The 15645-nt window shown below is 43.4% G+C and overlaps 1 protein-coding gene across 1 annotated transcript; it reads right to left on the bottom strand.

The window, feature by feature from the left end:
• Positions 1-9455: 9455 nt before the first annotated feature.
• On the bottom strand, positions 9456-15368 carry LOC139759686 (uncharacterized). Its single transcript, XM_071682085.1, has 5 exons — positions 15127-15368; positions 14456-14618; positions 13455-14014; positions 11699-11868; positions 9456-10499 (listed from the first exon to the last, which is right to left on the bottom strand). Exons 2-5 carry the CDS (start codon positions 14616-14618, stop codon positions 10337-10339), a joined length of 1056 nt encoding a protein of 351 aa, XP_071538186.1. The 5' UTR covers positions 15127-15368; the 3' UTR covers positions 9456-10336.
• Positions 15369-15645: the final 277 nt, after the last annotated feature.

Here is a 15645-nt window from a genome sequence, read left to right as displayed (position 1 = left end):
TAAAATATGAGAGAACTAGATGGGGAGAGACGTACCCACCACTTCTTCATCTCTCCTCTTCCTCCTCCCTCCTCCTCCTCCTCCTCTTCCTCCTGGTAGCCTCAAACTATCAGGTCTTCTTCCCACACTCAAGTTCCTCTCGCAGTAGCTTAAACCCATGGCGTTTTTCCGTCCTAATTCCTCCCGCGTTAGTGGTTCCTCTCCCTGTAGTTTATACTGATAGTTTCCCTCCCCATCTCCTCCCACAGTGGCGATTCCTTACGTTATTACCAACCTAATGACCCACTGACTCAACCCTCTCTCTCTCACTCTATATCGACTACGCCTTGCGCCACTCCCGTCTTCAGTTGCCGTAACGAAGAACTTGTGTTTAGAGAATGTCAGTCAGTCCCTTTCCCGGACGATTGCTTATCGAGCTGATAGATCTGAGAGATATAGCTAATCAAATTGCCCATCCCAGGTACATAAACAGAGGGGAAAAGTTCGTGAATTCGTGGAGAAATGTCGTGACTAGCGAAGTGTGGCAGAACTAGAAGTGTCTTTCTTATCCTTCGGTTGAATTTGGTTATAATTTTTTTTTTTAAACATGCGACAGGAAGTTCCGCAATACTTCACGAGACTTCCTGTGGCCACTTGACATGTGTCAAGTCAAAGAATGTGGCTTATGGTCTACTTTATTTTGAAGGGAAATGACAGATGTTATGCGTGTGATGATACTCTTTCGGATCTGTCTGTGTAGTTTTGTTGTGTGTTAAGATTAGGACGACCTAGGGGGATTCCTCGTCTCATAAGAGGCAGCCATACCAGGTCTAGCTCTCGTCCGTCAGTTGTATATAAACTTATGTCATGGGAAATACACTAGAACCTATGGAACTAGTTAGTGATGACTTGTGGTTATCTATCGGCATCATGCTCCACCGTAAGGCATCAGATAGTCTAGCATGGCTTCTTCCTATAGCCACTGAGGCCCTCCCTACCTGTATCTATATTTGATAAGGTCCATATAGCAAGCTGCGTCTTATTACCAAAAACAGTTACTCTATGAAACTTTCCTTTTCAGTCATCATTCATCCCACTAATGGTGATATATAAGAAGTAATTATATCATTATCAATCTCGCTTGTTTGGCCCGTATGCTGATGACGCAATCTCTTCATTAACTCCAGTTACTTTCCAGATCACTGAAAATATTACGTACATAACCTTTTTTCGCTCTGACGATACAATTGTTGTTTGTTCCTGATGTCTTTTTTTTTTATTTACATCACCGTTACGCTCATGATGCGTTCATGGAGCTTGATGGTAAACATGATATGCGAAAACGATTTGAAATCTGACAGTGAGCCTGATGTACTCAGAACGTAAGATGCTTGTGATATATATTCTCTCTCTCTCTCTCTCTCTCTCTCTCTCTCTCTCTCTCTCTCTCACACACACACACACACACACACACACACACACACACCTATATATATATGTATATATATATATATACATATATATATATATATATATATATATATATATATATATATATATATATATATATATATACACCAACCATTATCCCACACCCCGCAGCCCTAGCCACCTACGCACAGCCCCCTCGAGGGAAGCCACAAACACATTTCTCTCACCTGTTGCAATCGTCCAACCCAGGAGGTCGCTACGCGGCTACCAGCATCGCACGGACGGATGTTCAGGATCTCCCTCTCCTTCACCTGGCGAACCTCTCGTCCTCTTCCCTTCTCCCTGTAGGAGGTGAGTCCTCCCTCTTCCACGATCATGAGAGATCACTCCTTGTGGAGAGGTAAAGTCGGCTGCCCCAACCGCACCTGGAGAAAAATACAGCAGATTCCTAGACATGTTTTTTTCCACTTAAATGTTGATATATATATATATATATATATAAAGGTGTATGCGTAGGTGTCATTTTTTTCTTTACCTATCTTCGCATTTCACATCCAATCGTCTAACTGAAGCTGCTGCTGTTGACAGAAGGCTTGCGGGAACCCTGACGAAGAAAGTCATTCGCTGGGCTCCAACACTCACTCCCTCACTCCCAATCCTCAACTCACCCCCACCCCCCTTCCTTCCTTCCTCCCTCCCTCCCTCCTTTTCATCCCGCCCCACGCCCCTAATCTCCCTCACCATTTCTACCTTCCCTTTCCCCTCCCCAACATTTCCTGCTCCCCATCTCACTCACGTCCCTCTTTCATACCTTACACACATACACACACACACACACACACACACACACACACACACACATTGTCTATAAGACCACCTATGACCTATATCACCATCAACCTCACCATTATCACCATTATTGTCACCATCATCATCACCATCGTGCTGGTCTCCTTCCACCATTACCATTAAGCAATGATCATGTGATCACAGATATCAATTTACAGTTCCATATGACGGATACTTTTTCTTTTCTATACATTTCATTCGACTGGGGAGCTGACATGTATCATTATAGCCGTAGGCGAAGCGTTAAATCGCCCCTTTACAAGAGAAGCGAAAACAGAAAATATATAGAAAGATGTAAGATAACATGTTATAGGAATATATAAACCATATAGTTATCTTACAGTTACAGACACTTAGTTGACTCAAGACCCTAACCTAACCTAACCTAACCTAACCATATAGTTATCTTACAGTTACATACAATTAGTTGACTCAAGACCCTAACCTAACCTAACCTAACCTAACCATATAGTTATGTTACTGTTACAGACAATTAGTTGATTCAAGACCCTAAGATAACCATGTATAAAGCCATTTGCTCCATCGACTAGTTCCCAAGACGGCACGACCCTTAGGGATGAAGGCGTGACCTATATAATAACCCAGAGGTCGTGCCATCGTGTTCAAGGGTTGTTCCGTCGTGTTCAAGGGTCGTACCGTCGTGTTCAAGTGCCGCGCCGTCGTGTTCAAGGGGTCGCACCGTCGTGTTCAAGGGGTCGCACCGTCGTGTTCAAAGGTCGTTTCGTCGTGTTCAAGGGTCGTTCCGTCGTGTTCAAGGGTCATGCCGTCGTGTTCAACCAGTTAATCACTCCCTGAGCCCGTTTTCCCTTAGAGATAAGGTTTTTCACTCAGTAACCGCACGCAGGGATCATCCTTTCCAGAAATCGCCAGAGGATAATGCACGTTCTCATTGCTTTTGTCTGTATTTGACTCGCTCACTACTCACACACTCTCTCTCTCTCTCTCTCGTATCTACGGACACCAAGGTTTTACATCTATCCAGTGAAAGTAGATGTAATACACCCCGTGCATGTATTTCTTGTGTACTCTATAATCTACCGTCTTTCCCAGCAAAGTCTTCCAAAATACCTTCAGTTATTCTGTCCTGTATTATTCCACCTCAAACCTCCTCTTCTCTAATGCTCTCCTCACTGATTCTCGAAATCCTACATAACTTATATGTCTTCTTAGTACTATCAGATATCACATTGAAGCTGACTATCAACTAACACAAGAACTCTTCACTTACCCACAATTACTTTCGAATATTCCTCTGTACACATCGGAAAATACCTCCAACCATCATCCCAGCCAATTCCTCTGTATCACATAACAGACCAGCGTCATCCATTAAAGAAAGACCTCAGCGTGAGACTGTAAATCATTACTGAATCACCAGTCACTCCACAGTCACTCTACAGTCACTCCACCTCCCTCCATTCCCACGTACTGGCACATCCACCTCACTCCACCTCCCTCCATTCCCACGTACTGCCACATCCACCGAAAAATTATACACCTACTGTGACTTCCTACCCCCTTGACACACTCCCACCTTTGTCTCAATTCACTCGCTCCTACCATTGTTTACTGTCATAAAAGCACTGCTTCCATCATCAGACTTTCGAAACAGTTGCTCGAGGTATATTATGCACACGATCCAAACCTCCTATCGTCCTTTTGCATTCACCTGATACATTTCTATCTAAATCCTTTCTTCTGACTCTTCAGTATTACCTTTCTTCTTTTCTATATCGTCTAATTCACTCATGTTTCATCATGTTTCACTTATATTTCCAACCATTGTGTCACTCCCCTCACATACGCACGATCAAACCATCACTTATTATCATCTAGTCTACAACCTCTTTTCCAAACTACCATACACACTCGCCATATTTTGACTGCTATCACACACACACACACACACACACCTCTAGCTGTTGACATCCATCTTACCACCTCATCCGCTCCTGTTTTTCCTTTCCATAAATGCATTCCTCGTCTCCTCACTTCCTCCGTAATCCCATCCTCTACATACCTGACCCACCTAACCCTCCTATGAGATCCTGTCTCACAGAACCATCATAGAAACACCATCTGTATCTTGATTACTCAAAATAGTAATAAAAACAATTACTACAACACTTCCTCAATCATTACCTCGCTGCAGTGAACGTCTTCAGCATCTGTAGTAGTTGAGGATCATCTGGGAATGAGGAAAGTATCGTAAACAACGGAAGGCAAGCGGGAGCCACACGGAAACAAATAATGACTAACGTAAAGAAAAAAGATAATCAAAAGCTGAAACAACAATAAAACAAAAGAGCCAGTGTTTGCCAGAGTGGAAAGTGAGCATCACTACCGAGTCTGGGGGAAACTTTGTAATCTGAATTTCATTAATTCATGGATCAGGCGTCGGACACCAATTCTACTATAACGCAAACGCTCAATGACAGATGGCGTTCAAAAAGAGAATTGCTCGTCGTAATCCAAGATAATGATATAAGGAAAATTAACGTAATTAGGGGGCATTATATATATATATATATATATATATATATATATATATATATATATATATATATATATATATATATATATTTGGATGACTGTCATCTGTGTTGGAGATATTTTCCTCTCAAGAGGATATGATACGGATGTTATAAATTCATTAGACAGTATCTTAAGACAGGAAGGTATTAAGAATATTCTCTTTCAAGGTATAACACGTAACAGTAGTTTAACGTGTATGTTATCATATCAGGCTGGATGACCATTCAGCAACTGGTGGTCATTAAAAACAGAAAACATTATACGAGTGAGGTTCATTCAGTAGGAAGGTCAGTAGGAAGGAGAGGGTCAAAAGACAGATGCTTGGAAATGACTATCAGTTTCTGGGTAATGTAAAAGTTGACAAATTATTGGCCACCTCCACCCCAACCCTTCTTTCATGTACTAAGATGCAATGTTGCTGCTCTAGATGGACATACGTTTAGAATGCCCGTAGATGAAGGGGAAAAGAAGGTAGAAAAACAGACATTTAGAGAGAGAGAGAGAGAGAGAGAGAGAGAGAGAGAGAGAGAGAGAGAGAGAGAGAGAGAGAGAGAGAGAGAGACTTTTATTGCTTGAATTTCAAAGTCTTTCTTTTACGTAAAAGAATCACTCCATAACAGACCTCAACTATATAACAACCCAACAACCCATACTTATCACGACCTTTCTTCCAGTTCTTGCAACCCTAAACCCCTGAAATAATGGCGTCACTACAATCCAATAATGAACCGAGTAAAATTCCACCTGGGACATCCACTGCACGAGCGTGATAAACAAAACATTACGGATGCATTACGGAAATCCTCAATGCGTTCTTTAAAGAACTCTTTCTCCTCCCGTTTTTGCAGAGGTTCTCGATACTGCTCTGCCTTGTGAGGTTTCTCTTGGGTACACACCTTTAAAGAGACGAGATTTTGGCGAACCAGATGCAGGGAGGGTTGATAGGTTGATGCCTTCCATTGGCTCACTTCCCCGCGACTTTCTAACAGAAGTCACTTGATATTCCAGACCATGAGAGAATGTTTACATTCTTCTTTCCGTGTAATGAACATCTGGATTACGTCTTACCACAGAAAATGGATGAGGGTGAACTAAGATATTCTGAAGCAGTTGTATGTTTGCGGATGTTTGATTAAAAAAGAAATAATGGTTTTGGCTTCCATAAGTTTGCCTGATGAAGTAAAAGAATCGTACTTAATTCAACGTCTTCACGCATCGAAGCTATTATGACCCACAGAATGTATCTATCTCGAACTCTCATACGAAGCAAACAGAAGTGTTTCAGTATTTGTGATTATGACGGTAACATCATTTTTAAAGCGCTGTTAGCCCATTCTTTTCTCTATAAGACATTTCATATAACGTTATCCCGTAGTCTATTTTCTCAACGCTTGTTTTCTTTTGATATACATCTGAAACCTAAACATACAAACGCGGAAAGAGGCACTCAGATATAGTCGTCTCACAGTACCAAAGTGTCAAACGTTTCGAAACACTGCACCTGTTTGAACACTTGTTTCGAATGTGCTTAGAAGCACAAAACTCTGTTCAGGTATTCAGATGTTTCAGATGATGCTTCAGAAGATGCAAACTCAAGGAAAAAACTGTGTTAGCCATACAGCTTCCATTGCCTTTTCTTCTTTTCTTCTTTTCTCTACATTCTTCTTTCATATTCATTTCTTTCAGTTATTTTTCATTAATTCTTATCATCCCATTATCAGCATTTTAGTGGCTTATTGTTTCTTATTTTAGTATTGTTCATTTTGTTAACATATGATAAAATTGGTATTCATCTTTCATGCTTTATCATCTTTTTCACTATTCTAAGTTTTGCTTCCCTATTTATTTCATGATTGAGTATCTTTAGCAGTCATTATTTATAGTTATTTTTTCCTTATCTTTTCTATTTTTTCAGTACCACATCTTTTTTTCTAATCCCAATTGTTTGCATAATCGTTTGATATTTTTCAATTTCCTATTATCCCTATCATCTTATCCTAGCATCATCTTTCGTCCCTCGTGTATCAACACCCATCTTCCTCCTCTGTTACTGGAGTGTGTGGGTCTCCTGTCCTGTACAGTAATATGGGAACACTATGAGGCCCCTCGATGACGACCCATGTGGTAACAGTGTGAGACCTCCCTTCCTCCCTCCCTCCCTCGATCGCGAATCGTATAGTAAAACTACGGCTCCATCCCGCCTCCATTCGCGGATCGCATCTTCAACACTACAATCCCCAGTATTCGCGGATCGCATGTTCAGCACTTCTGTGCCCTGTACTCGCGAGTCGTATAGAAACACGACACAAGGAGCCAAAGTCAGTCATACCACTTTTGCTCGTAAGCTTCACGGAATAAATGATTACAAAGTGAAATCATCAACACGTCGTTATTTCCCCCATAAACATCACGCAGGAGGCGCTTAGCTGTCAGATCTTATTCTTTTTTAATGGCTCCAACAGGATGAAGATGGAAGGGATCCGGACAATCTCAATTTCGCAAGTGCCATTACTGTAAGTGATTCTCCTCACGGTTCTGATAACACAGAACAAGACGTATGGCCTCCTTTTGTAATGGACATGTCTGATAAGCAATCCTTTTGATGGATTAATTTCTGTTCTGAGTATGAACGGATGACGTCTGCCCTCCCTCCTCTCTCCCCTCCCACCCCTCTCCCCTTATGACCACAATCATTTGAGCCTTGCAGCTTGTGTGAAGCACAGACAAGCGCAATGCACATACTTGAGTAGAGTGTATGCACTGGTGTACGAGTGTGTTTGTCTGCGTGTTTTTGCATGTTAAGGTCTGCTTACAAATATACGTTTCAGTGTACATTTCGGCCTAAGTGTCCTTGTGTATCTATGCTGGGTTTCTTTCTCTGTGTGAGTGTGTGGAATTACATACAGACATTATATATGAGAAAATACTACGGTCATAATGCATGTGAATAAATTAGAAATGTAAAACTGTGAGGTTGGCCTAGATTTTCCGACCAGGAGTGGATGATGTTTATCTTAACATTATTCACGTCTGCATGACAGATGGTGACTGCCACGAGAGATATATATGAATAGGAGGATGTGGTTTCGTGCGTTCGTGACTACACGAATGGTTCTCTGAACATTATCAGTGATACCTATGTTGCCTTTAGGACCCCATCAATTGCTAGAGTCGTAATTACGGCCGTTATCTTTCGTCTATAACTACCGGGTGATACAGAAGATAAAACACGTTCCTCAAGTGATTAAGATAATTCCATACACACACACACACACACACACATACACATACACACACACACACTGTATATACTGTCCTTGCATACGCCAATAACCAAGCATAAAAGATTTAGACTACCTCGTATTTTCAGAGTCCCACTGTTAAACTCGGGTTGTATATGATAGCAGAGGCCAAGGATGATCATCTATTGTTGTTCGGTGGTAAAGTGGTCGTTCAAAGACTTAGGTATATGTACCTTTAGAATCCTTGTAGTGTTGTATCGTTGGTGTGTGGAGAATGAAAGGTCTAACTACCTTCAATCCATTTTCTTTGAGCATATATATATAACACCTCTTCCTTACCTTCCTCATCCTACTATTCACAGGATTAAGGACATAGGAAAGGCAGATAAGAGGAGGGGAGCTGATGGCCCATGATGGGGCTGACTTCAGTCATAATGTGTGGTGTAGGAACACAAGATATCCTTCTGTTTATCCTAGAAGTGAGGTGGAAAAGAAAGTCTTCGTTTTCTCGAGGATTAAAGGGAAGCGGCCCATGTCGTGTATTTTGATGACTGGCCACTTTCCGAGCAGTTCTCTCTCTCTCTCTCTCTCTCTCTCTCTCTCTCTCTCTCTCTCTCTCGAACGCAGCCTCCCACCTGCCACGCTGTGAGGTTTCTATGAATGATTACCACCTCCCCCGCGCCCCTCCCCTCCTCACCTTCCCTCGCGATCTTCGTCTTCATCGCCACCTGACTGATGTTCACGTGTTCCTGTGTGTGTTTTGCCTGCACGGGAAGACTTAGTCCCCAATCTATCGTTTTTCTTTTTCTGATTTCGTCGTAGGTTGACGTACATTACTGTAACTCCTATACGATAAGCAATGGTGGTATGGAATTTTTTCCTCTCAATATCTGTGATGGCCAGAGTCCTCGATAATACTTTATCATAGACGTTATCTTCCTGGAATCCCCCCACCCGCCGCCACAGCCAAAGGGTGTACCCTGGTTCCCACAAGTGTTGTGTCTTCTCTCACACTCGCTACACCCTCACATGCCAATCTGCTACACATTCTCAGACTACAGACTGTCCCCCAGATGGCTGTTACTTTCTATCTACTCTGCTCGGATTCCTGTTTTCTTTTACCATTATCTCTCTTTCCTCCTTGCACACTCCTGCGTGAGTGTGAACTTGCCAAGGATGCTATACTTCATATTACATGTTGCGATACAGACTGTAGGCTTCCGACTCTGGTATTGGGTTTCAAATCGCATCGTTTGAAGTAGATTACACTCGATCCCATTGTTCTGAATGTAAAGAACGTCGAGGATATTGAAATTGGATGCTAAAAAAGAAAAGGAAAATTCGAGCACAAACCAGCTAAAAAAAAAAAAAGAAAGGTACACATCTTTGTACCAAATATTTATTCGTGAACATACATCAAGAGGTAGTTTTATTACCAAAGGTCAAATACGGAGAATAATAAACGTAATATGTATAACAATTCTAACACTCGTAGCTTAGGTTACGTGTCTTTGGCATCAAGAACAACAACATCTCGTTCACAAAACCACCTGCCTCGACAAGTGGTGTTGTCTTGTACATTTTTATCATTACTTTAAGTTCCATATTCCACGTGAGTGTGGAAGTCAGTGTGACACACACTGGGTCACGAGTTGAGGATATATGTATATATATATATATATATATATATATATATATATATATATATATATATATATATATATATATATATATATATATATATGTATATATATATATGGGGGTAACCTGAGAAACTCTGTGTACCTAATCCACACTATGGAATTAGAAGTGGATTCAATACTTAAAAGATAAATTGACAGACGTTCTTGGCTCCCATGTGGGACAAGAGGGTGGCAATTTTTTCTCATGCTTTCTTAGTCTTGTTGCTGATACAGAGTCGTTTTCATCTGCGTCATGAGACATTCACTAAGTGGAGAGGCTCTCTTACATGTGTCTCGCTGATGTGTCGATGTGGAGAACCACCTGAAACTCCAGCCTAAAGTCTCTCATTGGTCTAATGACTTGTGTGATTCAACTGAAGTCGTTGGAGCGGTGACTGCAGATGGGAATGACCATGGAGTGACTATACAAGCTGGCTGTTGGCCTCAAGGGTGCTAATGATTACCTACGGACTCTTGGCAGACGTCTCTAAGGGCCTTCCAGGTCTTTAAATGATTACCTCTCATCTTCAAACGCCGTCATTACGTTCCTCATTAAGATAACAATTATCTTTATACAGTGGTCAGCGGTGTCGTTCCTTAGTCTTCGTCTATCACGGCTCTGACGACAGCCATGATCTCTGAGGAGAGGAAGGGGCAGGTGCTGTACCGCTGGGAACACTCAGATCCGTCAAGTCCCATTTCAGAAGCCTCCACCAGCTGCTTCACACCGGGTTTCACGCCTGACCCAACGCTCTCAGATCTGGAGAGGAAAGATGGTATAGTTTTTCTGGGTCTCTGAAAGTATGGCAGGAGGTCTGAGGTCCTGTAGAATTTTAGTTTTCGCTCCCTGGAAATATGATTTGAGTTTTAGATCCTTGAATATATGGTATGATTTCTCAATCTCTAAGTATATAAGTTCTGGTTCTCTGAAGATATGAGTTCTAGAACTTTGAAAAACAGTAACATAAGTTCTAGATATCTGATCTTTAAGCATAAGATTATTTCAACATTTCTTATTCCATTTACTGTAACTTAAGAGAGCAAGATGTGGCAATATGATTATTGTTTGTATCCATTTTCCTTTAAGGGATTAATAATGCTCCTGTTTAACCTTTGATCCGTTTTGGATTAAATGGTGGTAGATTATTCATCAGGAATGATGTCTGCTCATTATCTAATTGGTAGGTTTCATTAATAACTCGGCGTTGAAGCTGCTCGACACAGCCTTTGAATTGATGTTAGTTCTTTATGGTCGTTAAGCTCGTCATTATCGGCTCATTAGAGAACTATAAGAGATTGGTTTCGAACCGGGGTTTATTATACTGTGAGTTTGATCAAGCGTATTGTGGATTATGCTGATATATATATATATATATATATATATATATATATATATATATATATATATATATATATATATATATATATGTGTGTGTGTGTGTGTGTGTGTGTGTGTGTGTGTGTGTGTGTGTGTGTGTGTGTGTGTGTAATGTTTTTGCAATTAATGGTTGTCAATAGCTACAAGCGCGACCCTTAAGTACGACGGTACGACCCTTCAGCAGGATGATACAACTCTTAAGCACAACAAATCTCTAATATCCATGACTCCTGCAGCACTTTTCCCATGTCTCATGACCTGCCGGAGACCACGAGTTTGTAAGTGACCAACACAGGTGGTGTTGAACCAAACAGAAACAGCAACACCTGCCTCATGGTAGGCAAAACAGGTGTGGAGACTAGAAGAAACAGTAACACCTGCCTGGCACAGGCCAACACAGGTGTTAAGTCAAACAGAAACAGCAACACCTGCCTGACCGAGGAATACTACCAGGAGTGATCGAATAAGCTGCAGTACCAGAGGGACGTAAGGAAACCTCGCCCCGACGATCGTCAAAACAGGAACCAACTATTCAACAGTGGCTGAGACGATGTGACAGGAGGCTTAAAAGGATGACCTACCTGACGAAGGCGACGATGGCAAGCTCATCGGGCTGCAGAAGAGATGGGGGTCGGGCTGCCAATTCACACACCAAGAGCTGTGCACATCCCAGGCGATCTTCTTGCATGATCTCCTCAATCCCCACCTCTTGCTCCTCCTTCGCCTTCTTCTGCGCCTCCTTCTGGCTAGCCTGTAAAAGGGGTAAATATTCAATTTATCCAGAATAAATAAACTGGTCGGAAAAACCCCAATATAATACATATGATATGTTAACAAATTGCTAAAGAAATAGATTGCAGAAAGAGTAATTTGCTATTTCCCCTACTGGGCAACAAAGACTTGCTTAATGTCACGAAATTGATGTCGTAATTTCCACACTCCCAACTCCCTCAGCTCCCAACACAATACGATTTTGATAAGTTAATCTCAAATTGCCAAAGAATGATTGTAGCAAATATATATTGCGTTTCTTCTTCTTTTCCTTAACAACGAAAACTTAGTCAAGCCTTGAGAAATCTATCATCTGGTTTCCACATTCCTCCAACTCGCCTTTCCATCAATTACAAAAATGAAAATTTAAGAGAGAGATCGACTGTATAAACAAAATAAAAAAAGAATCTGATATTAACCAGAGTCGAAGAAAATATCGGAGGAAACTCCTCACTCGGCCGGTGATAAATGAGATTGCTCACTCCACACTGATGGCTTCGAGTTACCTCAGTGCCAATTGTGGATATTTTACGAGACGCTTCCAGTCCTCCTCCTCCTCCTCCTCCTCCCCAGCTCAGCAGGCCCTGCCGACAGAGGGTGAAAACGCCATCAGTCACCTTCACGGCACTTGCAACCGACTCAGCTTAACGACCCTGTTTGTGGCGTGCTTCCTCAAGCAAAATTGGGAGTGAGTTTGTGACTGTAAGAAGCTGTTTGCAATTACCTATTGGTGCTGTATGGGTACCTTCATACTCGTTGGGTCTCAATTTTGTGAACAGTTGTGGTCTTTCCCGTTTTCTCTTTAGGTGATCTTCAAGTCACTGTGTTTTCTGTTGCTTATTTATTTTATTCTCTAATTCCAGTTCGATCATATCCGTCTTTTATCATGATACAACCCCAGGACTCTCATTTCTGCTGGTTCGTAGGCTGCGCTTCAGGCAGCAGCAGGGAAATGATGGACTCCCTTTGGAGTGAAAAGGGCCTCGACGAGGCTGTTTATTTTTTTCCGAAAATAACACAGCCTTACCAAGGGCGTAACCACTCACAAGAGGAGTCCGGTAGTTCCAACCAGGATCGTTCACTCCTCGATCCCTAACTGATCGACCAAGAAAGTCCTTTAACTCAGTCACGACTGTCTGCATCTATTGACGTATCTTGAAGACTATCTACATTCTCATATCTTGGCAACTATCTACATCTAGGAGGGTGACTATCTACATTCTCATATATTGGCAACTATCTACATCCTTATATCTTGGCAACTATCTACATCCTTATATCTTGGCAACTATCTACATCCTGGAGGGTGATTATCTACATCCTCGTAATGTACCTTAGCGTCTGTCTACATCCTCATGACCGACTATTTCAGTCTAGTGACCATCCTCTGGTGACTATCCCCGTCCCCTGGGACCGTCTGGGATGACCCACCCATCCCCATCCCCTGGGATCGTCTGGGATGATCGACCCGTCCCCATCCCCTACGACCGTCTGGGATGACCCACCCATCCCCATCCCCTGGGATCGGCTGGGATGACAGACCCGTCCCCGTCGCCCGTGACTCACCTCGACACTCCGTCGGTGCACGTGGGAGGTGGTCAGCGGCGCTCCGTAGGTGGAGGAGGGGAAGCTGCTTCCGTCCGCACCTCCGTACCCACCTCCCGCTCCGCCGCTGCCGCCGCCGACGTAGCCGCCACCGTAGCCGCCACCACCTCCGTACCCACCTCCAGTTCCTCCGTTTCCCCCACCGTAGCCACCACCATGTCCACCGCCACCGTGCCCGCCTCCGTAGCCTCCACCATGTCCGCCTCCGTAGCCACCACCATGTCCGCCTCCGTAGCCACCACCATGTCCGCCTCCGTAGCCACCACCATGTCCGCCTCCGTAGCCTCCACCGTGTCCGCCTCCGTAGCCTCCACCGTGTCCGCCTCCGTAGCCACCACCATGTCCGCCTCCGTAGCCACCACCATGTCCGCCTCCGTAGCCACCACCATGTCCGCCTCCGTAGCCTCCACCGTGTCCGCCTCCGTAGCCACCGCCGTGTCCGCCACCATATCCCCCGCCGTGGCTATGGTCGTACCCATAGTCGTAGCCACCAGAATAAAGCTTCTTCTTGACTGCCACACCTGCAATGAACAGTCTCATCATTACGCATCTTCAGCCCCCACGTTGGCGTAGCGGTCGGCGTCGCTGAACGAGGAATAGCGTCCATACCCTGTGGGGAGGATCTGAACTAAACTGTAAAGGACTTTACTTTACCAACAAATTGGTGAACTTTACTTCAAGAACTTATGACCGATAATGTGAACTTTATTACTAAGGACTTGATCAACGATGAAGTGACCTTTACACACAAGAACTTGATGAACGATGATGTGAATTTTACTGTGACAATTAACGATGGATGCGAACTTAATCGTAAGAAAACTTTGATTGAAATTGATGGTAAACTATTAGAAATCTTTACGTTGATGATGCCAAACAAAAGAGTCCAGGAACTTCAGAACCTGACCCAAAGAAATCCTGTTGAGAGACAGGAGCCCCCGGAGGATCGTGACATTACCTACCTATGCCCACAGCACCGAGGAGTCCCAGGGCAGCGAGGGCCCCCGAGCCTAAGGTGATGGCCAGGGAGGTGGTGCCCAAGAGAGCTCCTGATGGGGACGTAACCGAAGACATCACCACTAGCCACACCAACGCCGCTATTGACCACCATCCATACACACGCATCTGAAATGAGACGATAATCGTAGATTTCAAAAACGTAAAGTGATATTTTATCAACAGCAGAGGATTATTTTTCTGCCGTCCATCAAGCAAATGCAGTTAATCCTATCTAATCCGCTAGGTGGCGGAGCGGGACCAAACACCATCACACATTCAAAACTAAACCTACAGATCTCCAAGTTATATTCATCCAAGCCTTGATCGACACACAGCAAGCCATCCCTCAAGTACAGGAATCCAAGCCATTCCTCCATGACAGGAATCCTTTATTCTGTCTTCCTTCAGGGTGGCGCACAAGGGTAGCAGACGATGGGAGAATGGCTTGGGTAGAGGACAAAAACTGCTCTCTCCTGATTAAGTAGATGGCGATTCACTTGTTTCTGCTCATGTGTGTATATGTATGAATGGTTGCAACCATGTACGTATATCATGTTACGATACATGAGTAGGCTCAGTAATAAACCTGGTATATTCCTTAGCTACAGTGCATCCTACTTATGTCCCCACCCACCTTGCCGACGACAGGTTGACGAACTGGCCTGTAGAAACACCAAACAACACTTCCGACTTAAATCCAACTCCGTCGTCGAAATGCACCTTTCTCGAAGTCGTGAAATATCCCTTCCCAAGATCACCGATCTAATGATACAGTCCCTCCCCCTTGGCTATTCCTCTTGAGGGGGGGGTCGTATATAGGCCTCAGGCGTACTCGTCAAGGGTCAGCAGAAGTGGGGAGGTGCGTGGGTCTGGGCGACCTGGCAGACTGGACGTGTCGGGTAGGGGTCTGGCTGTGTTATATACGGAGGAATGTTTACCGTGCAAATACAGACAGCCTTCCGGCGGCATTTCCCCCCTTTCTTATCCGCCTGTGTCTTTAGGTATAGGTGGTTTCTCTCTCGTGTGACACTCACTCGAATACATTCATTGTATCCACGTTCAGTTGATGTGTGGCTGTTTCAAAAGAGTACATGAAATACGTAAACGCATACATCCACATACAGAGACGACTGAACAGAATTGAGGTATAATG

The sequence above is a fragment of the Panulirus ornatus genome, chromosome 33 (genome assembly GCF_036320965.1).
Source record: "Panulirus ornatus isolate Po-2019 chromosome 33, ASM3632096v1, whole genome shotgun sequence".
In the NCBI taxonomy this organism is placed as follows: domain Eukaryota; kingdom Metazoa; phylum Arthropoda; class Malacostraca; order Decapoda; family Palinuridae; genus Panulirus; species Panulirus ornatus.
Note: the sequence above shows the minus strand (reverse complement) of the source record. Positions and strands in the feature narration are given on the sequence as shown.